General features: G+C 43.1%; 1 protein-coding gene across 3 annotated transcripts in view; it reads left to right on the forward strand.

The window, feature by feature from the left end:
- ADCY8 (adenylate cyclase 8) overlaps positions 1–25,447 on the forward strand; it is a 221,668-nt gene that overhangs the window by 131,112 nt on the left and 65,109 nt on the right. For 2 of the 3 annotated variants that reach the window (XM_021088903.1, XM_021088904.1), the window contains exons 8-9: positions 3,138–3,335; positions 19,535–19,635. In XM_021088903.1, the coding sequence (XP_020944562.1) occupies positions 3,138–3,335; positions 19,535–19,635 (299 nt within the window). The remainder of the gene's footprint in view (positions 1–3,137; positions 3,336–19,534; positions 19,636–25,447) is intronic. The other variant, XM_021088905.1, reaches the window with a different exon arrangement.

Below are 25,447 nucleotides of genomic sequence, written 5' to 3' on the forward strand. Positions count from 1 at the left end.
TTGTATATGTCATGCGTGGTAGCGCCCCTCAGCGGTCAACATCTTGGGAGGAGTTAAGACGAGGGACTCTTCTTAAGGACGAACTCAGAAGCAAACATTGGGAATAAAGGTAATTAAGAAAAACTAAATTAATTAGATGAATCCAATTAAGAAAAAAAAAGTGTGTGGTAGAAAAGTTAGGATAAGAGGAAGAAGAAGTGGTTTTTTCTTTTCTTAGTTTTGTCCTGCCATCGCTGGGGAAAAGTAAGAGAGGCTGGATTCTTTCTTTTTTTTTTTTTTTTTTTTCTTTTTTGGGCCTCACCGTGGCATGTGGAAGTTCCCAGGCTAGGAGTTGTATCAGAGCTGCAGCTGCCGGCCTGCACCACAGTCACAGCAACGCAGGATCCAAGCCACATCTGCAACCTATGCCACAGCTCAGAGCAATGCTGGATCCTTCACCCACTGAGCAAGGCTGAGGATTGAACTCACATCCTCATGGATACTAGTCAGGTTCTTAATCCACTGAGCCACAACTGGAACTCCATCACTGGCAGTTTGATGCAAGGATTCCTTCCCAGCTCTTAATTGTAGCCTGGTGGCAATGATGAAAGAAAGGTGCGTTTGGGTTTCTCTGTCATTTGAAGCAGCCACACAGACACACCAAAGAATTTTGGGAGGGAGAGGGGAGCTCTGAAAGGCAGAGGTTTTATCGGTCTCTGCCTTGCAAAAGCAGTCAATGGCGCGGACTCTCAGGAAGCAATGTCTGTTTCTGGTTTTCCAAAGGTCTCCCCTACAGACTGAAGTCAACCCTGATAACATTTTCCCCAGCCCCCATCCATGTGAGAGAAATAAGGACATTCATTAAGTTCCGTGCATTCAATGTAAACAACCGTCTGTCGTTTTGAGCTCATGTCATTCTTACCGGGGGAAAAAATGCCCTTTCTTTTATGAAACAGGAGTCAATCCCTGTGGCAATCACTGCAGCTGCTGCTGCTGCTGCTATAATTTATAGAAATCAGTCCAAAAATATCTTTCAGACTCTCCTTCGCTGCGAAGTCCAGAGGTCTAAGAGCCGTTGAAGGCACAGAGGGCTGGCGGAGTGAAAGCCTCTATTTGGTTCAAAGAAGGAAAACATAGGAAAATAAAAACTAAGAAGAGAGAGGGAAATGGCAAACTATGAATCTCCAGCTCCAAGCATTCGCCACCTCCAAGCATTCGCCAGGGGAGCATCTTGGCATCTCTAAGCCAGAATGATGTCCAGAGGAGGGCAGCTGGAGTGTCTTTCCCACTTCCTGTCCAAGACAGAAAACTAAATTTTGTCATTTTCCAAACGGTGTGCAGGGAATTTCTCCAAGAAGCCAACAGGAGACCCACAGAGGACAAACATTGGGAATAAAGATAATCAAGAAAAACTAAATTAATTAAGGAGGCTCCAGTCTCCTTCGCTGTCAGAGATGCTCTTCTAATAGCATTTAATCCCAGGGCTCAAGCCCTCTGGCCCTGTGTGGTCCCTGCTGCTCGATTTTCTAGAACATTGCTTCCTTCTTCCTTCTCTCCACTCCAGCTCTTCTGCTCACCTCTCATCCTGCCACCTGCCCCCTGTCTTTCTCTCTGTGGTAGCCTCCTCGGTGCTCCGAGCTGAGATTAACTTCAAAGCCCCCAAGAGTGTGTACTTGATTTTCTCGCATTGGTACCTACTCATCCTTTATCCTGGGGCTGGAAAAGAGAGCTTCAGTAAATTCTACCAGGGATGAAGCCCTGCTCTAGAATTCTTTGCATTTAGGTTATGTTGAATCTCGCTGGGAAGGTTAAAAGGAAGAGACCAACACAACCAGAGGAGGAATCCTTATGGAATGGGCTAGAAGGCTCCGAGAGATCAAAGCTCCCTACTGTGGCTGTGGAGCCAGAGGATCTGAGCTGGTGCAGATGAGAGGATGGGTTTTGAGCATGACTCTCTGACTCTCTGAGGCATGTGGGTCCTTGCAGGGTTCAGGCAAGAGGGCCTCTGAGATGCTGTCCATTCTCACAGGCCACCACCTGTTGACTCCATCATTTTATCTCAGTCTAGCCAGTGGTTTAACCTTGGCCAAGATGAGAGGCAGGCAGAGAAGAGAAGAGGCAGTGAGTGGGTACGGTGGGCAGAGTTTTCTCTTCCCCACTTTACTGATGGACCCAAACCGATATCTCTCTCCAAGGAAACTTTTTGGGGGAGGAGATGAGCAGTGCTCTCCCTATATTCCTCCAACACCAAGCCCCATTTTTGGGTCAAAGAAGTTGTCTTAAATTGGCTCTGTGAGTGAGCATTGCATTTGGCTAGATCTGGTCACTTAGTCTTGTCACCTGCAGCTAAATTGCCAAGAGACAGAGTCCTCCCTGCCAAATCTGATGGGTCTGCATAAGCCAGGGCTGTCTCTGCATCCATGTAGCCACATCCAGTGACCAACCACAGTGGTTGTGCCTTCGCCCACCTCCTGCTGTTTAACCCCATCAAATGGTGAGAGGCAGCAACTGCTTGCATTTTTTTTTTTCCTAAAGGAACTCAAACTCATATATCTATATGAAAATATAGATATATAATGGTCTGGGGGAAAAACATTTATCAAGTGTAAAAAAAAAACAAACAGTCTTTTTCAAATTTAAGGAGCACATCCTGGCTCATTTGGCTGTCTGTCCATGAAGAACGCCCCCCCCCAAAAAAAAATGCAAGCCACGGTCCCCAGGTCTCTCCACCACCATTAAAGGAAAGACCGCATGAAAATGTGGAATCTGCTTGGTTGGAGATGGTCATTTTGGGGGGCTTTTCAGATCCATTTTCCGTTCTGTTATTTGTATTGGTTTTCTTTCTCTCAGACCGGGGATGTGCCTGGTTAGGGAAAGGGTCCTGATTAACTTTCCCAAGCTGACAAGTCTTCAAATACCGGGACGAAAGGGATTCAGTGTTACTCCACAGAGGAAAGAGAAATGTCCCTTTTGATGTGTTATTTTGTGTGTTTCTCTGCACCAAATGCTAACGTACTGACTTCTGTAGGTTTCACCGACTACAGCTGCATGCAATGCTATGACTGTTTGCAATGCAACCTAATCTAAACACATTGCATTTCTTTTCAATCCAAAGGGGACTAGCAGGTTTATTGTGTTTGCATGTGCTTTCCCCCTAGACTCTGGCTGCCCTAACAAGAAATTCAATAAATCTACTTCCAAACCATCTTGCACAAGCTTTGCATGTCCAGTCTGGGCCTGAGGAAATTAACAAGAGAATAGAACATACCATCGACTTGCGGAGTGGCGATAAATTGAGAAGAGAGCATATCAAGCCATTCTCACTGATGTTTAAAGACTCCAGCCTGGAGCACAAGGTAGAGCTGGGTCTCCACAGTGGCTCTTTTTCTGACGTAAATTGTCGTAAACGGTCATGGGATTGAAAGAGAGCCCAGGGGCTGTGGTTCTGGTTGGTGTGTTCAGTTTGGTACTGTGTTTTCTTTTTCTCTTTGAAAACCATGAGTAGACCGAAGGCCATGAAAAGAGATGCTGGTTAGAGAAAGAGAGCCTCAGCTTTGCTCTTTAAGGAAAAGCTGATGAAAAGAACAAAAAGTTTCCTTCCATTTTAAGAGTATTAACCCAAGTGATGTGAGCACCCTCTTGCCTTTGATTTTTCGATGAATCGGCAACAATTGCAACATAATATGTGGGGCCACCCAGTAACTTGATGCAAGCAGTAGTGAGAAATACTGTCTTTCTTAGATTGCAGACACCCCTTCTTGCGTTTTCCCAGTTGTCTGCTGCCCAGAGCCCCCCCTGATGCATCCCCCCCTGATGCAGGCTTAGCAGATGAGTTGTGGATTCAGAATTGGGTTCAAATTCCACCTCTGCTGCTTCCTTACTGTGTGACCTTCAGTAAGTAAGGGATTCTCTGAGCATGAGGTCCTCTCAGTACAATGCAGGTGATGGATGTCGCCTCCCTTATGGGTTATGATGAAAGGCTCCAGCTGATCCGATCAAGCTGCCTTGGTCAGATCAACTGTTCAAAAGTGGCAGCCATTACGTATGGATGAAGGCTCTTTTCCATATGCCCCTTCTCCCACCCCAGCTCCAAACTGTAAAGAGTTGTGGGGAGGTGGATGCTGCCCCTGCTTCACTGGGTTGCTCTTTTGCACTGATGGAAGCCGACAGACCTTCCTTGACTGAACACAGGAGGTGCTTGGCATCTGCGGAAGCCTCCAGCTAGAACAGCAGGGAGTTTGCAAGTTGATTTGATACTCTGCAAAGCTCCAGTAAGCAATGTCTTGTGAGTTTGCTCAGCTGCCTGGGAGATTCTGCTTTCCTAGGCTCAGTGAATTCACATTTCTGTGCACATGCAACCTTCCCAATGTGTCTCTGATAACTACCTGAAGGTTGCAAACTCCAAAACTCATACCTGCACCTGCCTGCCAGTCACAATTTGAAATGTATTGTGTCTAGGCACTCATCAAACAAAAGGAACAGAAGCATTGTGTCTGCTCAATAGCCCTCCCCTAGATGGCAGGTGGACTTTTCTTATTAGTCATACAATTAAGGGCTTAAGGTCCAAGCTAAATGCATTTTCTTTCCTGGTTGCTGCATTGAAGGAGCTATAGGAAGAGCAGGATGGTCTTGCCAACAATCTTCTCAATTAGCCTGTGTAAATACCTGTGTCCAGAGGGATACAAAACCCTTTTGTTAGCCTTGCTAAAGATGCACTCGCTTCACTAATGACCTAACCCCTGCAGAACAGAGATAATGTCTAATGTGTTTTATTCAATAGTGTCTGGCTCTCACCTGTAGGCACCTGGTGTTGGAGGAGGAATGGATCCAGGGGAGGCACAGTGCATCTGAGGTTGATTTCTTCTAGAAGCAAAGGGCAGCAGCATCCTGAACAGACATGCAGGGATCTGGCCACTGACCAGTCAGCCTTGCCCCATCTAGCATTTGCTCAGCATTGCAAGGGTTCCCGGGGTGAGGGCAAGTGGGACACCTCGGAAAAATAGTCACTCCCCCAGTGTCTCAGAGACAGTCCTCATTGACTCCTGCTCTGAGACCCTCTCCAGGGGCTGCATGACTGCTCAGCAGAGGATATATAAAAAGTAGTCGTCAGTGGATATTTACCAAATACCAGGCACTATTCTAAACTGTTGGCACAAATGGACTAACAAGGGCAGTATGAAGTCGATGTTATTATGAGCCTCATTTTATATGTGGCGAAATGGAGACACAGAGAAATGATTGCATAGCCTACTTTGTCAGGAGAGGGGCTGCCATCTGAGTCCACTGTGACCCCAAAGCCAAAAGCCCTTGTCTGTCCATGACACTGGCCCTCCCAGGAGGCTTTGCTTTCCTAGACCCTCATATGAAAAAGACAATCCTGCACTATGTTTTTTTTTTTGGTCTTTTTGCCTTTTCTAGGGCCGCTCCCTCAGCATATGGAGGTTCCCAGGCTAGGGGTCGAATTGGAGCTGTAGCCACTGGCCTACGCCAGAGCCACAGCAACGCGGGATCCAAGCTGCGTCTGCAACCTGCACCACAGCTCACAGCAATGCCGGATCCTTAACCCACTGAGCAAGGGCAGGGATCAAACCCGAAACCTCATGGTTCCTAGTCGGATTCATTAAACACGGGGCCACGATGGGAACTCCTGCACTATCTTTTTTTGTTGTTGTTGTTTTTTGTTTTTTGTCTTTTTGTCTTTTGTTGTTGTTGTTGCTACTTCTTGGGCCGCTCCCGCGGCATATGGAGGTTCCCAGGCTAGGGGTTGAATCGGAGCTGTAGCCACCGGCCTACGCCAGAGCCACAGCAACGCAGGATCTGAGCCGCGTCTGCAACCTACACCACAGCTCATGGCAACGCCGGATCGTTAACCCACTGAGCAAGGGCAGGGACCGAACCCGCAACCTCATGGTTCCTAGTCGGATTCGTTAACCACTGCGCCACGACGGGAACTCCTGCACTATCTTTTTTTTAACCTCAATTTTTTTAAAGTGTAGTTGATACAATGGTGTGCCCATTGCTGCTGCACATACTGCACACAATTGCTGCAATATGTGTACCTCAGTTATACCTGTATGTATATTCTTTTTTTTTGTTTTGTTACTCTTTTCCATCATGTCTATCCCTAGAGATGGGACGTAGTTCCCTGTGCTGTATACAGTAGGACCTTGTTGGTTATTCTACCCTGCACCATCTTCATCCTCTTTGAACTTCCAGGGGGTTGGAAGAGAGATCAAGTAAACGTGTTCTAGAAGCTTCACCAGAATAAAAACAGGGCCCTCAAATTCATAGGATTGTAGAATTAGAAAATAGTATCAGTTTGCATCGTACCTGTGCCTGCGCTTTCTGTATATGGGTCTGTTGCCTCCTCAGCAAGACCTTACTATCCCCCTTACAGAGAGAAAAGTGAGCCTCCTAGAGCTTGAGCAGAGGTCATAGGTCCCCAAGTCAGGTGGCCATATTTCACTGACCATCAGCTATGAGGTGCTTGATTGTCTATGCAGCATTAAGAAAAAACACATCATAAGCTGTGCTCGTACCCTCACGGTAACAATGAACAGAAAAATTCCACCTAGGAGACAGAGTCAGTGATGAAACTCATGTGCCTCTACCTGTGTTGGTTAGATGAGGGGGAAAAACCCTCTCCAAGAAATTGAACTCCAAAATGGAACCCGCATACAGAGTTTGGCCATCTGAGTTCACATCCTGAGTGTGATCTGAAAAAAATGTCAGGCAGTGAACTTCATTTAGAGTGGTCCCAGGTTCATATTGCCCCCTGGTGGTCAGTAAAAGCCATCACAAACCTCCCTGAAGAACTCAAGCTTTTAAGACTCCATAGGTAGTTAGATACTTTCTGATTTCAGATATTAAAAGGCAGGATAAAAATTGTGCCTCTTAGATTTGTTGACATATTTGTAGTATTTGTGACTCCAAAGCCTTTTCTCTTTGCACTGCCCTACCCTGCTTCTCAGGAGCAAGTTTGAATCATGAAAGTGTGTTTTCTGAAAGGAAAAATGGAAATATCAACAATGATTTTACCCTTGGAAATTCGGTAGGGAAGAAAAGGCTTCACTCGGAACACTATACAGATATATGAACAAGTTTCTCTCCACCTTAATTAGTGAATTGGAAAATACAAAAACCCCTTTGAAATGTCATCCGGACACTTCCTGGTTCCATTAGCTTATAAAAATTAGCATATCTACCCATGTGAAATGAGACTTTTATACGCCTCCTGGTGTTACATAAAGGCTTGGTGAATGAATGAAGACTCAGGTCAAGAATGTTTGAGGACATTGCCTCGCCCTCTGCAGCTGGTCCCAGGATATTTTTTTGTGAATTCTAAGAACCAAAAGACACGGGTTGGTTTCGATTCATCTCTTGGCAGTGGCGTTTCAGGAGAAACAACTGTAAAATTCCACTGACTTCCTGCCATGGCATCTCATGGCACACATCCACACAGAGGAATCTTTAGAGTTAAGCTTTAGGAGAGTGTGCTCGTGGCTCCTGTGCCTTAGCCTAGTTTCAGCAGCACGTTTTCCTTCTCTGTTCCTGGGTTTTCTCATCTGTGAAGTGAGAGGGTTGGGCAGCTCCTAGTAGCTTTCAGCCATCAGTGCTATGAGGCTGTGAACTCCCTCTGGTCGTGATAAACACATGTCCTGGTTTGCCTGAGTCAGTCCTGGTTTAGATCCATTTTCTCAATGTAATTATTCATAGAACTTCCTCCACTCAAAAAATCACATGGGTGACAAGTGTAACCTTGGCCAGGTTAGAATGACTGGTTCGCAGGACGTGAGGATGCTGGGAAAATCCCAGAATGGGGGAGGGGTGCCTAATCCAGTCATGAAAGATTCCCTCCAGCTCCTCCCAAATTTTGCAGAAGAGTCCTCTGCCCTCCTTTAGCCTCTGGCCCAAATTTCCCCTCAGGGAGCTTACAGATTTCAAGGGCAAACAAACACTAGATCTATGATAAAGAGATGTAGGAAGCACATGTTTGTCAAATACTGTGAATCATATTGGATTTTTTTCTTTCTAAAAAATACTAATGCATTTTCACTAGCAAAAGCTTATATCAAGCATATAAGGCAAAAGGAAGAAAAGGACATCCCTTGTGATGGCACAATTCACTGTGCCAGTCACTGTTAACCTTTTGGCATCTGCCAGGCGAGTCTCACGAGTGTGATTCTTTATACTACCTATGCAACTTTTCTATTAAAATGCGACCATTTTGTACATTGTGCCTTGTAAGATAGTGTGAAATCTGCATTGCAAAGACCTTTGTCATAGTTAAATCGCACATCCATGTCTAATTATTTTCTTATGGTAAAATTGTGGGTATAGGAGGATGCACATTTTAAAAAATTTGATGGGCATTTGGAAATCACCCTCAGAAATTGTGCATATTGGGAGTTCCCTTCGTGGCTCTGCGGTTAAAGAACCCAACTAGGATTCATGAGGTTGAGGGTTCGATCCCTGGCCTTGCTTAGTGGGTTAAGGATCCGGCGTTGCCGTGAGCTGTGGTGTAGGTCACAGACACGGCTCAGATCCTGAGTTGCTGTGGCTGTGGTGTAGGCTGGCAGCAGCAGCTCCAATCTGACCCCTAGCCTGGGAACTTCCATATGCCGCAGGTGCAGCCCTAAAAAAAAAAAAATTGTGCCTATGCTTTTTAAAAATTGCCAACTTGATAAGATAAAAGCAGCATCTTCCTGCCATCTAAAAAAAATGTTTATTGAGGTTGAATGTCTTTCTGTTTATGTTTTGGTCTTTATATTCTTTTGTGATTGCACATTTATCTTAATTGTGTGACTGGAACATTTGTCTTAATCGTCACCTTTTATTGTGATGCTCACTTCTATTTTATTGATTTATGTGTATTCTTTATATAGTGAAAAACTTAACCCCACAAAACTTACAGGAAGGTGATATTTCAGCCTCTAGCCTTTATCTCTCTCTTAGGACAAGGCTCTGAATGAAGCTTAGGATGGGGAAGGCAATTAATTATAATTACTTATAGATGTTTCCAAGCCAGAGAAACCGTCGCAAACTTTTAGTGCCTGAAGAGGGCTTAACACAATAGAAGCACCTATCTGGAGCAACCTCACTCAGCTTAGTGTTATAAAAACAGCGTGATCACTCCAGAATAAGGCAACTTCCTCACCTTGGATAAAGATTAGGATACGATTGGGAGTTCCCGTTGTGGCTCAGTGGTAAGGAACCCAACTAGTATCCACGAGGATGTGGGTTTGGTCCCTGGCCCTGCTCAGTGGGTTAAGGATCCAGCGTTTCCGTGAGCTGTGGTGTAGGTTGCAGACGCTGTTCAGATCTGGCATTGCTGTGGCTGTGGTATAGGCCAGTAGCTGCAGCTCCAATTAGATCCCTAGCCTGGGAACCTCCATGTCGTGGGTACAGCCCTAAAAAGACCAAAAAAATTTTTAATTTTAAAAAAATTCAGATATGTTTAATATTTGCTTCAACATTGATTGAAAATCTATGTTTGCTGTGGGGTGCTTTGTTTTATGTTTAGTGGGCTAAACCATATCAATGACGATTAGATTTCCTTCTTTCAATGCTGATATCTTTCTGTTAAATTCTGAAAATTTTTCTTTGAGAAATCCAGACCTCCTTTGTCACTGTTAGAAATTTAAGCAATGTAAAATCTCTTTGTCCCGGGCTAGCAGTTTCCAAACTTGAGGACCACCTAGCGCTCTTGTTTAAAATGGAGGTACCTGTCCATGACTCTGCACCCAAGGTTCCTGTTTTGCAGGGGGACCTACATTTTGAGAAAACCCTTCCAGGACTCCGCTGTCCTGAGTTGTCAGCCACCTTTCTCTGTCCTTGGCTGCACAGTAGGGCTCGGACTAGTAGCTCACTTCATGCCTTCGAAGATCAGGTCACATCAGAAGGTCCCGGGTCCATACTCAAAGCCAACATGGCCTCAGGCCTTAAAGGAATGCTCAGGAAGTTCAGGAGTTCAGGCTCTAGGATCAAACAGACCCTGGTTCAGATCCCACCTTGGAAATAGATGTGGGTGCAATGGAGGGGTGACTGATTTACAGATCAGTATTGGATTCTGACAAGTGGATACAGCTTTCCCATCACTCAGACGGACACCGCTGCACACACGCAAAAGCTTCATTTATCGCACAAGTGTTTGGTCTTTGCTAAAAGACAGAGGAAAGAATATAGGCTTGACTGCTGAGCAGATGGGACTTGAACCCAGTTCCTGCTAGGTACTGGCCGGCCGGTGCAGGACAGGTGTTTGATTTCAGTGGGATGACAGTGGTCATAGTACCTGCCCCTCATTGGATTGGTATGAAAGTTAGATAAAGTAATATTCACATAATAGAAGTTTGAATAAATGCAATAGTTATTTTTTCCTTTCCTTCTGGTGAGGTCTATGCCAGTCCAATTCTGGGTGAGGTTAAACCCTTACTTAAAATAAATCTTACGCTTCTGGAACTTTTTTTAGAGGAACCACCTCATTAAAAATGGTGGGTGGGAGCAATCTGAATTAATGTGTCTTGTACCCTCTGGCAGGGTACCAGAATAAATACAGAATCATTTAAGTCGTGTACTAACCAAGTACACACTCTGTGGCCCATAGATAGTGCTTGCTGTGAACCAAGTTCTGCGCTGATGTTTTCAAAACATTTATTTAATAGTACTTTTGTTCTGTCAATAACCACATTAAAAACAAGGATTTGTCACACAAGGAAACCTTTAGAAGATTTTTTTGGCTGAGGAAAACTGGTTCTTTTTTTTTTTTTTTTTTTTTTTTTTTTTTTGTCTTTTGTCTTTTTGTCTTTTGTTGTTGTTGTTGTTGCTATTTCTTGGGCCGCTCCCGCGGCATATGGAGGTTCCCAGACTAGGGGTTGAATCGGAGCTGTAGCCACCGGCCTACGCCAGAGCCACAGCAACACAGGATCCGAGCCGCATCTGCAACCTACACCACAGCTCACGGCAACGCCGGATCGTTAACCCACTGAGCAAGGGCAGGGACCGAACCCGCAACCTCATGGTTCCTAGTCGGATTCGTTAACCACTGCGCCACGACGGGAACTCCCGAAAACTGGTTCTTAACTATGTTCAGAATTTCACTGTTTCCCCATCCTTTATAGAGAAAAATCAAGGCTAAGGGAAGACTTAGGAAATATCGGGAAAAATGTATCACAAACTTTGAAATGTTTATTCTTCCCATAAACTCCTATTGGAGTTATAATGAGCGGACTAAAATAATTAAGGAGGAATTTCAGCAAAGCAAAGAAGGCTAGGCAAAGGAATGCATTATCTGATGGATTTAGATGTTGGAATCTAGAATTAGGTAATAAGAAAAACGCTTTTTTTTTTTTTTTTTTTTTTGGAGAGGTTCGGAATTCGTTGAACCATTTCATTTCTTGTTTAGAACAGAGGGTGGGAACATTGAACATCGAACTAAACGGTCTTTGGTGTTCTCTCTCATTTTTCTGAATCAGGCCCTTTCAGATCATTTTATAATCCTATTTTTTAAATTATTTTTGAAGGAATTGTTCTATTGTAGGCTCAGGTTATTGAGTTTTACTGCTGTAATAAGGCTCAGGTTAGTAAGATTTAAGCTACCGCCCTCAGATAGATTTCAAAGAGACTGAGGGGAAAAAACCATTCCTATTCAAAGATCAGTTAAACCGGACTCCTTTACATTTTTAATATTATCCTGTAAAATTCCTGCTAGGAATGCCTGTCTGGGTAGTCAGATGTTATATCAAGGGCCATTTTACTTGTATCTTTCTATCTTTTTATGGGACCAGTTAGCCAGCTCCAGTCCCACAAAGCCAGCATTTTTCGAGTCAGAAGTACCAATTTCACCTGTAGTGATGTAGTATAGAATGATAGAATTTATGATTCTTTCAACCTAAAGGTCATCAGCTCAGTCCTTAAAGTAATGCTGCTGTTGCCAGTGTGGACGTCACCATCACCTATAACTAGGGGCTTCCAGGCAAGGAGTAGACGGACAGTGTTCCCTCTCAGTCCCTCACCATGGCTTGGGGTTCTGGTCCCATCAAGAAAAGGAAGAGTCTTATCTCCTGAGGATGGGAGATTTGGAGGAGGGTGAGCTGGGAGGTTGGTGGCTTGGAAGCTTTGTAAAGTTCTGCTTGCAATTCTCATATCACAGGCCATCCCCCTACCACGGAAGGCCATGACATATTATCAAAATACATTAGTGATAATACATTCTCATTAGGGGTCTTCTGTCATTCTGGGTGGTGGGGGGATGGGGACGACTCCCAGTCTCACTCTTTTGAAGCTGTCCATCTTTAATATATATTAGCATGATTGCTCATGAGTTTATTAAAGATGAGGACATCTGCCTTTGTCTAAAGGTCACATTACTTCCAAAAAAGTAGACCAGTGAGACCTTCCTCAGACACAGCTGTCACTCACAGAATTGCTCCCGAGAGTAATTTGGTTAGACACCAAGCTAGGGAATAGAATCTATTTCAAAATATAAAATTTTTGAAGATGAGTTTCATGCTTTTTTATTGCAATTATGTCTTTCACCTAAATGGTCTAATTTAAGGGTGCTCTGCTATTACCATGCTATATATTTTGTGAATTCCAAGGGCAACTTCACTTGTATCTTTTTCTCTCTTTGGGGGATTGCATCCTCAGCGTATGGAGGTTCCCAGGCTAGGGGTCAAATCCGAGTGGCAGCTGCCAGCCTACACCACAGCCACAGCAACGCCAGGTCCAAGCCATGTCTGCAACCTACGCGGCAGCTCATGGCAATGTGGGATCCTTAACCCACTGAGCTGGGCCAGGGATGGAACCTGCATCCTTATGGATACTAGTTGGGTTTATTACTGCTGAGCCACCATGGGAACTCCTTACTTGGTATCTTTTTATCAGACCAGTTAGCTAGCTCCAGCCCCTCAGAGCCAGCATCTTCAGAGTCAGAGATACCAATTTCATCTGTAATAATGCAGTGAAGTATGACAGAATTATGATTCTTTCAACCTAAAGGTCATCAGCCCCGTCCTTAGAGTAATCCTAATGTTCTAAACAGAACAAAGCGGAGTTCCCGTCGTGGCACAGTGGTTAACGAATCCGACTAGGAACCATGAGGTTGCGGGTTCGGTCCCTGCCCTTGCTCAGTGGGTTAACGATCCGGCGTTGCCGTGAGCTGTGGTGTAGGTTGCAGACGCGGCTCGGATCCCGCGTTGCTGTGGCTCTGGCGTAGGCCGGTGGCTACAGCTCCGATTAGACCCCTAGTCTGGGAACCTCCATATGCCGCGGGAGCGGCCCAAAGAAATAGCAAAAAAAAAAAAAAAAAAGACATAAACAGAACAAAGCTTACAGTCCTTCATTTGCTGGGGCAAAATGAGCAGACGGTCCCAGTTGAGCTTCTTCTTTAATAAACATATTAGGAGTTCCCGTCGTGGCGCAGTGGTTAACGAATCCCACTAGGAACCATGAGGTTGCGGGTTCGGTCCCTGCCCTTGCTCAGTGGGTTAACGATCCGGCGTTGCCGTGAGCTGTGGTGTAGGTTGCAGACGCGGCTCGGATCCCGCGTTGCTGTGGCTCTGGCGTAGGCCAGTGGCTACAGCTCTGATTCAACCCCTAGCCTGGGAACCTCCATATGCCGCGGGAGCGGCCCAAGAAATAGCAACAACAACAACAACAACAAAAGAAAGACAAAAAAAAAAAAAAAATATTAATTTATATTAATGAGAGATGTGCTAGAAAATTATCTTCCTTCAAACTAGATTTATCTGCAGATGGACTGGGCTTTCATGTGAGGGAACATTCGGGCAGGAGTTAATGGCTCGTTTCTGAGGGGTTTTAACTGAGCGAAATCGGCATGAATAGGAGTGACCAAGGTGACTAATAAAATCCACTCTACCTATCACATTTTTCAGTCTACATCCACACTTGAAAAAAAGATAAGTCTCAGTTTAAACAATGCACTAGATTATTGCTTTGTTTAGAAGCAGCCTCTACAACTTAGAGGGAGGTACGAAATTCGTCACTACCTTTTATTAGCTCATAATCAAAGTGAAGCATCTAGAAGGGTGGGGTGATTTCCCTCTGACTCACCCAGGAAGATTTTTCAGACCTGACTCAGGCAAAGAAACATAAATTAGAAGCTCTGTCCTTCCCCTCTGCAAACTAGCTGCCCTGGCCGCACTTCTGCAGATAGAGAATCTAGAACGGGCTTTTCCTTGTGGGATCATACTTGGGCTCCAGGCTCCCTTATGACAGATCTAGGAACCTATAGATTCTGATAGCTCTGATTTCATTTATGAAGATGCCTTTCAAGAGAATACAGGGCCAACATCCACAGACACGAACTAAACGGAACACAAGCTCTTCCTGCCCTACTTCCTTGGAAAGGAACCCAAGTCTCAACCTGATCAAATCATGTAGGACATTTTCATTTTTAAAACAATTTTTTTAATCATTCAATGATTCTGTTACATTTCATGAAATCCACTGTATCTTTTACTTTTTTCCCTGTTTTCGGTTCACCCATCGAGGCCTTCAGAAAAGGATTCTTTACTGTGCATAGATTTGTGCTGAGGACCCATGCATTAATCGCAAAAATGCAGCAGTGCCCATTTATTAAGCTAATTCATGGAGTGTTTCTAAGGTCCATTCTTTGCCCAGATCATGCTTCACTTTCATTCTAGTATAGATTTGCTAGACTCAAAAAAAAAAGGTTTTTTTTTTTTTTTTTAGTCTTTTGTCTTTTGAGGGCTGCACCCATGGCATATGGAGGTTCTCAGGTTAGGGGTCCACTCAGAGATGTTGCTGCCAGCCTATGCCAAACCCACAGCAACGCCAGATCGAGCCACGTCTGCGACCTACACCACAGCTCACGGCAACGCCAGATCCTTAACTCACTGAGCGAGGCCAGAGATCGAACCTGCAACCTTGTGGTTCCTAGTCGGATTCATTTCTGCTGAGCCAAGACAGGAACTCCATGCAAATTTTTAACACATTTTCTTTCTTTATATTGTAAACCACATCCTTGAAATATACCAGGACAATCATGCACCCTCTGAAGATGATTTTACCTTGAAAGTAGCAAAGTTGCAGCAGACGCTGCAGCCAATGAGGCCTTGCACCCTTTGGATTCAGTCCCTGCAGTCTGTAAAGTCCTGGTTGATTTACTCACTTCTTCTAATCTTCAGTTTCATTATCTGCAAAATGGGAATATGATAAATAGGCTCTTCTTTAAAGTGCTATTGTGATCACTAAATGAGATCGTCCACATAAAGCATGTCACATGTCACTTACTTTGCACAAGAAATCACTCATTATTATGCACTTTGGTACTGTAGATTTGACCAGACTCAACCAAAGCCCTACAAACTGAAAATTAATCATACAGTCGTCCCTCTGTATCAGCAGGACTTTGGTTCCAGGACCCTCCTCCCCGTGGATACCAAAATCCACAATCTCAAATCCCTTATGTGAAATGACACTGTAATTGCATATAATTTACATACATCCTCTCATTTCTCTAAATTACCTGTAATACCTAATACAGTATACATGCTATGTAAATTGTTGTAAATACTACATAAATAGTTTCCATTGAGTGGCAAATTCAAGTTTTGCTTTTAGGAAATTTCTGGAATTTTGTTAATGAATATTTTTGATTTATGATTGGTTGCATCTGCTGCTATAGAACCCATGGATACAGAAGGGTAACTGTAATAAAAATTCTAATCCCAGTTCTCAAAGGAAACATTTGTACTTGGTTCTACATGGCACAGCTTTTTTAATTGGGTATTAATCTCATTTATAGTTGGCTCAGTAACTGTCTTCAGGTATTTCCTGCCCAAACACAGTGGTCTAGTGCAACAAACATTCCACTAGGAGCCAAGAGATGTGAAAAACAAAAAACAAAACAAAAGGAGTCAAGAGGTGTGGCTTATTGTCTGAACTTTGCCACCAACCACATACCTGACCTTGACAAGCTCTTCTCCATGTCTGATTTTCAAATTCTTCATTTGTAACATATGTAATCACCAAGTCCTCTTGCAGACCAAGGACTCAGTGAATTATAAAGGCCCAGCGGCCAAATCCAAGACCCCTTTCCTAAAGGTCCCTGGAGAAGGAAGACGTCCTCCCCCTGGTGGAAGATCTTTTAGGAAGCAAGGGAAGGAATAAGGGCAGAGTCTCTTCCTAAAAGACTGCATACGAGACTATAATTCCCCTTAAAAGGACCCTTTATAACATGATGGATCAATCAGTCAGCCACACTTTAGGGGACTCTACTAAGTACAAGGCATAGTTTTGCACAGAGAAATAGAAGACAACACTGTGATTGAAAAGTGGGCTTCAAAAAGATAACAAGTATGGCAATTAATTGGTTACAGGAAACCCTTACATAAGGTTACTATGTGCTAGAAGCATTACGCTAAGCACTTTGCGTATATTAACTCATTTCATTCTCCCAGCAACCCATATGAGATCGTTTTATTATTAAGCTCATTTTCTGGATGAGGAAACTGTGGCATAGAAAACTTAATAAATCCGTCCAAGGTTGCATAGCTAGCATAGGATCAGGGGTTCAGATCCAGGCAGTGCAGCTCTAGGTTAGTCCATGCTCTCCACTAAGATATAAAGTAAGTGGGGCCAAATGAGGACAGAACAGAGGCAAGGTAAAGAGTCTTAACTATGGCAGGAAGCCGAGTACGTGTAACTTAATATAGCTGTGAACCAGGATGTTCAGACCTTCACAAGGCAAGAGGAAGTGAAATGAGTTACCACTCCATCTCAACCCTTTCATCCAGAGCCAATTAGGGATTCTCTTTCCATAGTTCTGTCTCCTTTGCATTTCCAGAGTAACAATGCACTCCATCATGAAACCCAATATTTTATATTTGAACGATACCATCTTCACAAATATTATTTTTTAAAAAAGATTCTTCCTTTATGTGATTGTGCTAGGCACTGGAATTCAAGCATGAAAATAATAGAATACATTATTAAATTCTAGCATAATAAAATACAACAAAATGGAATACCATTGCAAAACCTATGTATTAATCCCCCCTTTGACAGATAAGAAAAGCAAGGTTAAAAGGAATTGGTTTTGCTCACAGTGGAACCCTGACAGAGCCAAAGGTCTGGAGGCAAAGTAAGTCTTCCTACTTTGTCACCAACCAGCTTTCCATCTGAAGAAAATGCACAACCTAAAACCATGTGCAACCTTAGTCTAGATAAAAAATGATTATCTGACTTTTTAAAGTCCTCAGTTAAAATGCTCAGGAAAGGAGTCTAAGACTCAGACTTGGGACCTATAGGAAAGAATCTTTTCACAGCGAGGGTGAGCCCCACATGGAAAGGAATACTTTGCAAAGGAATGAACTGGGAGTGTTCAAGCTGAGGGTGTTTGAAACCCTAGGATGCCTGGCCCCAGCGCAGAGAAAAGACACCCATTCCTACCAGCAAAGCAGAAAGCATCCCCTGATGACAATCAGCAGGCATTTGAGTAGCCATCCGGGATGTTATGGAAAGGATTCCTGAAGGAAGTGGTCCCTTAGGACTCCAAGATGCTGAGATGATGGCAGTGATGACGAGTTAATGAAGAGGATGACAAGGATGAAGATGAAGAAGAGGATCGAGAGAGATTACTTGCATGAGAAATTAGTATTGTTGTTTTTAAGATCTCATTATCAAACTACATAACCAAGCTGGTTTGAAATCAGTCAGCCAAGGCAAAATAATTAGACCTTGTGCGATTGGTTGTTAGAAGGAATTCAGACATTTCTATTTCCTTGAATTAACCACTTTATGGCTAACTCATTTATTGTCAAGCTGGCATGATGGTGCCCTATTTTCAGTCAGCGCTCTTGGGAACGAGCAGTAAGGTGGGTTTTCTGTAGCTTAATCGGGAGCGAGGATGGCCATAGTGATAATTCAGGGGCATGTTCCCAGGTCCCTCTACATGGATCACTGTCAGCAAACAGGCAGGGGCCTTAACACCAGGGAGTAGAAAAAGCATTGCCCTATAATAGCAATGAATGCGAAGTCTCTTCCCCATGGAGCTCACCAGCTACAGGTCAGTACCATTCTGCAAAATGGTAAGTTTTAGCCATGACACTGAGCAGGGAGTTCAGTCTAAAACCAAATCACACTAAGAAGTAGGCAAGAGAGGAGTTCCCGTCGTGGCGCAGTGGTTAACGAATCCGACTAGGAACCATGAGGTTGCGGGTTCGGTCCCTGCCCTTGCTCAGTGGGTTAACGATCCGGCGTTGCCGTGAGCTGTGGTGTAGGTCGCAGACATGGCGCGGATCCCGCGTTGCTGTGGCTCTGGCGTAGGCCGGTGGCTACAGCTCCGATTCAACCCCTAGCCTGGGAACCTCCATATGCCGCGGGAACGGCCCAAGAAATAGCAACAACAACAGCAGCAGCAAAAAAGACAAAAGACAAAAAAAAAAAAAAAAAAGAAGTAGGCAAGAGAGTAAAAATTATATAGCCATTGAATGGGACTCCCATACCACCACCAAGTTGAATTCATTTTATTATTTCATTTACCTGACCAAAGCCTTCTCTTGGCACAAGGGACACAGAGCCTGAGATGTGATAGCCCTATTTATTGGTTTCCTTTATAAAATCATGGTGAAATTCAAATCACCATTTTTTTTCAGTTTTAAAAATCCTTTCTTCCTGCTGAAGGAATTGGACCCTTTCCTCAGTTTGGTGACGCGTAGATGGTTCAGGAAACTAGGCAGGACTAAAGCGAGTACATACACATTCAGTGCTGACCTTCCAGAAGCTTTTAAGGCTGGACAATGAAATTACCGAGTACTCTGGATAATCAAAATAAAGTTACCACCATTCCCCAGGGCCACCTCGAGCAGACACGAGAAAGGAATCAAGCATATTGGTCGATCAGTCTTGGTTTCTCTGGTGTGAAATGAAAGGGCTGCCCTTGCTGGAGAGTTCCTTGGCCATTTTCTATTCTCAGAGTCTATGAATTTATTCCTCAGTTGTTTTTTGTGAAAAAGGAGGCAGAAAGACTCTCTGTCCAAACATTTCCCTGTGTCCCCAAACCGAACAAGAAATAGGGCAAGATCCTTAAATCACTTCACGTTTACTCATGAAGAGTCAGTGTGAGTTTTTGATTTGCTGCCTATATGGATGTGTGCTCTTTATTTCCGTTAAAATGATGTTGGTTCAGAGGTAGAAGGTGAACTGGTTTATAAGCTGGTGCTAAATGCCTCTCCCATTGCCTTTTTTTTTTTTTTTTTAAGTAGAGTATAGTTGATTTCCAGTGCTGTGTCAATTTCTGCTATACACCATAGTGACCCAGTTATTCATATGTATATATTCTTTTTCTCATATTATGGGAATTGTATTTACCCCTGTGCTCTCACTGGAAGGTTGGTGGGAGGGATGGAGATAATGCTTTGTGAAAGTATGGATGCCTCTTAATTTAAATATACACATTTAAATGCCTTGATGTGCCCCCTGCCCCAGTTCTAAGCACTGATAAAACTTAACTTTTCCTAAAGCCCAACTTTACTGCAAAGTAAATCATTCTCTCTTTTTTTTTTAATTGCAGTATTCTCAAATGAGGGATGAAGTATTCAAATCAAACTTGGTCTGTGCATTTATCGTCCTCCTGTTTATCACGGCAATACAAAGTTTGCTTCCTTCCTCAAGGTAAATATGCAAGGACTAAGTTACTGGGTGAAATGTCTTTGTGACCTGATGGCCCCTCACCTGGAGCGGGCCGCTGACCTTTTCAAGAGATGAGCATTTGCAGGAAGGGGATCCAGCGTTCATACAAAAATGTGTGACGATATCAGTGTCTGTTCTTGGTTCTCTTACTCTGCAGAATAATCTCATTACTCTGCCAAGGCAAGAGCTTTTCCCAATCTCAAAACAACAGCCAAAATCAAAATAGGCCTCCCTCTGTTTGACACTGCACCCATGGATGCAAGAACTAAGTAGAAGTCCTTTAGCCACCATTAGCTTGTTCCTTTGTTAATACCCCTTTGTTGTTCATAGATGCAGCATCTCTTAGCGTCCGGGGTCAGCAAAAGTGGCCCTTTAATAATACTACAAACACCTACATGTGGCCAGTCATTGATCCAAATGCTTTACATACAAGAACACAGCTAATTCTCATGGTGACCCTATGAAGTAGGTGCTGTCGTTAGCCCCATTTTAAAGAGGAGAAAAGTGAGGCTCCAAGTAATTAAATAAGTTGCCCAAGGTCTTACAGTTGAAAAATGTTACAGCCTGGCTTCCAGCCTAGGATGTCTAGGTCCACAGCCTGGACTCAACACGCTCTTAGATGAAGACGTATAATATAACTGTCTTGTGCCAGAGCCAGCATTCGAATCTAGTTCTGGATTAGTCTGATGGCCAGTTTTTTTGGCTGCACTCATGGCATATGAAAGTTCTTAGACCAGGGATCAAACCTGCGCCTTAGCAGCAACCCAAGCCACTGCAGTGACAACACTGGATCCTTAACCGGCTATGCCACAAGGGAATTCCTGGCTGTGTTTTTGCCCTCTCCTGTCCTGTAAGGTAACCCCTACCTCTTTTCTCAGGTGAATTCCCTTCTCCCTAAATGTACCAGGAATCTCCCCCTTTTGTGCGGTTAAAAATAACATCAACAGTTATTAGTTAAATATCTAATGTCGTTAAATGCCTAAAGCAGCTTGCTAGCCCCTGAGGGGGTATTTATTTTGCTGGAGGAAGGCTGCATCCTCTAACACATAATTTTGTGGGAGAGAGGGACGTTAGTAGTGGCTTCCAATCACTGAGCATTTACTATATGCCAGGAAAGTGCTGAATCCTTTGCACAGACAGTCTCAGTGAAGAATCCAAAATGACCAATAAGTGCGGCAGCATTCGAATCCCCATCTATGTAATGACTGAGCTGGGATTCAAACACAGAGACAGTCTGTGCTTTTAATTACTCAACTGTCTTGTGCCAAAATCAGTGATTCATCCTGACTCAGTAGTTTACGGAAAGTTGGCAGAGGAATGATGTTTTGAGCCGAGTAGGATGAGGAAGAGGGGAAGAGGGTTCCCAGTTTTGATAACAGTGCAGGCAGAAGCACGGGGATGTGAACTCCCTCGTGTTTGTAGCATGGTGAGTAAATGGAAGCATCTAGGGCAAAGATTCTGTGCGAGGATGTGATGGGCGCCAAGGCTGAAAAGGGAGCTGGCAGCAGAAGTTCCATGTCCACCTGCTGTGTTAAACGATTTTAGAGTTGCTTTAGGGAGCAGGAAGGAGGCCCTGAAAGTTTTTAAGGGAGGTTGTAGCATGCATCTGTGAAGAAAAGGTGTTCACATTAACTAGCGGTCAGGGATGGGCAATGCTTGACTTCTCCAGATTAGCAGGGATAGTAGCAGCAGGAAAAAGGGGATTCCCGGAAGATAGTGGCCGAAGTAGTATATTTCTGAATTTCTCTGAATTCCTATATACCTGAGCAACTAAAGAGCAAAAGCAAAAGCCCCAAGGACCATATTTACAATAAAAATAGGTGATGTGGTAGCCTCGTAAATTTCAAAAGGGGATGATGGGTCGTGACCATCTCCCAGGAGCTCCAAGACTGGTCTGATATCAGCATCTATGTGGAAGGAATTGGAAAGAAACAAGTAGACATCGGTCATATCTGGAAACAAAAGAGCTGCTTTCACCAGCAGTTGTTTACTGGATGTGCCATGGCCAAATTACAAAAGCAATTGAAAGTGGGAGGGGGTTTGCCCAATCCAACATCAAGTGAGCAAAAATGTCAGCAGTAGGTCTGAAGAGTCGGAATCATTGAGATACTATGTTCATTTGTTTTGGGCCACATCCGTGGCATGTGAAAGTTCCCTGGCCAGAGATCAAACTCACACCACAGCAATGACAGTGCCAGATCTTCAGCCCACTGAGCCGCCAAGGAACCCCCCATCAAGACACGATGAACTATGACTGCTAAATGAATTATGGAATGGGACAGCCATTAAAATGACGGGTATGACTATAAAAAGCAAGAAGAATGTTCATGAAATATTAAAGAACTAGAACACGAAGCTCTCCAGACATTGTTTACAACTATGTAAATGCTATGTATGTAGATAAAGGCTAGAAAGGACTGTAAAGAAAGAAAAAGTATTCTCTACCAAGAATAACCAAGAAAACTTCATGGTTAAAGCAAAAGCATTTCTTCAGTCATGCTTTAAAAGTTAAATAAATAAAACTTTAACATAATTATTATTTTTTTTTTAAAGACACTATGGCAGTTCCCACTGTGGCACAATGGGATCAGTTGTGTCTCTGGAGCGCTGGGAAGCAGGTTTTATCCTCAACTGGGCATAGTGGGCCAAGGACCTGGAGTTGCCACATGAGATGCAGTGTAGATCGCAGCTGTGGCTAAGGACCCAGCGTTGCCCTAGCTGTGGGCAACTAGGGCAACTGTTGGCTAGGTTGCAGCTGTGGCTTGGACCTGATCCCTGGCCCAGGAACTCCTTATGTCGTGGGGCAGCCCAAAAACAATAAATAAACAAATGAATAAATAAGGCACCATGAACTCCCAGAACTGACCAGCCAAATCTCTTTCCCAGGATAGGGTCCTGTAAAAAATGACGTGAATGGGATCAAAATTATTCACAATAAGAGCTTGAGGACCGAAGAAGAGGGAGGGTCCAAGGAAAAGTAGAAAGGAAATCTAGCCCACGTGTTTTGCATACTATGTGAAAGCAACTAAAGAAAGCTCTTTGGAGTTAAATATATACATATATAAACTATCCTCAACCACATCTCTACGAATGTGCAATAAAGTTAATTTTATGCAAAAATTAGCAACAAAATGTGTTGGTAGCAATCCCACACTAAGCTATTATAAGAAAAAAAGAGAGTTAAAAGTAGATTAATATCCTTAGAGACAATGAAAGCACTCCAGAAAGACATGCCTGTAGCATATATCAAAACTTTAACCTACTATTTCAAAAAGAACTGAAATGATTAATGTGATTCAAGACATCAAATAACTTAAACCAGAATTAGAAAACTTAGAAACTGGGGAAAGAGCTCAAAAAGGAAATACAAATAAAAGAAAGATACATTTCAGAAATAAAGGCTTAATAAGAGGGAACAGAGAGCACATAAACACAGCAAATAATGCCACAAGAGAAATAAAAAGTAGAAAAGAAGAATAGTTTTAAAATCAAAAAGGAAATGTAAAGGATTGACAAAGCCCCATCCCCCACACCTTCTCGCCCCATCAGGAATCCAGCATACTATTTGTGGGCTATGGCTGAAAGAATTGCAAGACGCGGACTCTTTCCAATGAGTATTTAGGGGAGCTCAATTCAAGAGGAGAGACAAAAAAACAAGGAAAGGAGAGGAATCTAGAGCCACTGGTACATACTGTTAGTGCAAACACTTAGCATGGCCCAACACTAGCCAGATCAATATACATCCTCACAGTAAAGGGCTAGTCACCTCAGTGTCTGCTGCCCGATGTGATATGACTAGTTTTCAGCAGAAAATTGCAAGGCATACCAAGAGGAAAGAAGAGACAAAGCCATCATCAGAACCAGACTCAGTAATGACACAGACATCGAAATTATCCAAAAGGTAACTTGAAATACCTATTATTAATCTATCAAGTGTTCCAATGGGGAAAGTAGACACCATGGCAGGAAATATGAGCAATATAAATAGATGGAAACTGTAAGAAAGAATCAAGAATAAATGCTAGAACTCAAAAACATTGTTACAGAAATAATGACTGCCCTTGATGGGATCATCAGCAGATTCAACAAGGCCAAGGAAAGAATTGAGCTTGAAAATAGGTCAATAGAAATTCCCCAAATTGAAATGCAAAGAGAAAAAGTGAAGTTAAAAGATAAAGATCGACACATCCAAAAACTCTGGGACAATTTGAAAAGATGTAACATATGCATAATTGGGATACCAATAGGACTTGAAAGGAGAACTGAGCAGAAGGAATCTTTGAAGTGATAATGGCCGAAGATTTTCTAAAAATATTCTAGAACCAGGATAAATACAATAAATAAATAAACAAATAACACACTTAAGTATGTCATATTCAAATTTCAGAAAACTAAAGACAGAGAGAAAATCTTATTAGAAGACAGAGCACAGGTGGTAGGGGAGGAAGTTCATGGATGCTACTTACCTGTAGAGGAACAGGAAGAACTACACCTACTTCTGGTCAGAAGCCATGCAAGCAGGAAGAGAATGGAGTTAAATATTTAAAGTTTTGAAAGGAAAAAAACCACCAACCTAGAATTCTATAACCTTCAAAACTGAAAGGCAAATGAAGACTTTATCAGACCAAAAAAAAAAAAAAAAAAAACTGCATTTCCAGATGAACTTTTCTGCAATAAATTTTTTTTAAAAAAAGTTTTTCAGACTGAAGGGAAATGATGCAGGTCAGACACTTGATCTACAGAGAGAAAGGAGGCGCATCAGAGAAGGAATAAATAACGTTAAATAAAATACTTTTCTTTAAAGATAACTGTTTAAAGTAACAGTAGTAACGATGTCTTTAGTGGTTACAAATACGAATGAGTGAAATGAATGACAGCAGCATCCCAGACACGAGAGGGGGGATTGGGGATGCTGGGTTTTAAGGTACCCCCATTAAACATGAAGTGCATCAGTGCAATTTAAAGGCAGCCTAGATAAATTTAAAATGTATATTGTCAAGGGCAAACACACAAAAAAAAACTAAAGCAAATATGATTGATATCCTAAGAAAGGAAACGAAATGAAATCATGTAAATGCTCAATTAAAATCAAGACCAGGTGAAAGGACAGGGATACTACTAAGGGAGTGAGTAGGAAGAGCACTGAATAGATGAAGCCCAGGAGATTTTTTAGGGTGAAACTGTGATACTGTAATGGTATAAACATGACACTGTGCATTTATCATATTCCATAAAACTTTACAGCACAAAGAATGAAGCTTAATGAATATGAATTTTTAAAACTTATGTAGGATGGAGTTCCCCTTATGGCTCAGTGGTAATGAACCTGACTAGTATCCATGAGGACTGGGGTTCAATCCCTGGCCTCACTCAGTGGGTTAAGGATCCACTGTTGCCATGAACCGCAGTGTAGTTTGCAGTCATCGCTCTGATCTGGGATGGCTGTGGCTGTGGCTGTGGCCGGCAGCTGCAGCTCCAATTCTACCCCTAGCCTAGGAACTTCCATGTGCCACAGGTGCAGCCCTAAAAAGAAAAAAAAATTATTTAGGAGTTCAGGGGACCCCACTATGAAATCAGACCATGATCAAAGAATATAACTGTATGGAAAGTATGAAACAACCTCACTGAAGGGAGTGGGGAGAAAAGGTGGTTTTCCAAGTAGTTTTGGAGATGAGGGACTCTATGGGACTAAATGCAAAAAGAACTCCTCGTTAGTGCTGGACTTAAGTTGATAAAGGTCTTTCTAATATGTGCACAACTTGAACCACAGGATGTGTGCATTGCAGTTGAACAA

This window comes from Sus scrofa, chromosome 4 (assembly GCF_000003025.6).
Source record: "Sus scrofa isolate TJ Tabasco breed Duroc chromosome 4, Sscrofa11.1, whole genome shotgun sequence".
NCBI lineage: Eukaryota > Metazoa > Chordata > Mammalia > Artiodactyla > Suidae > Sus > Sus scrofa.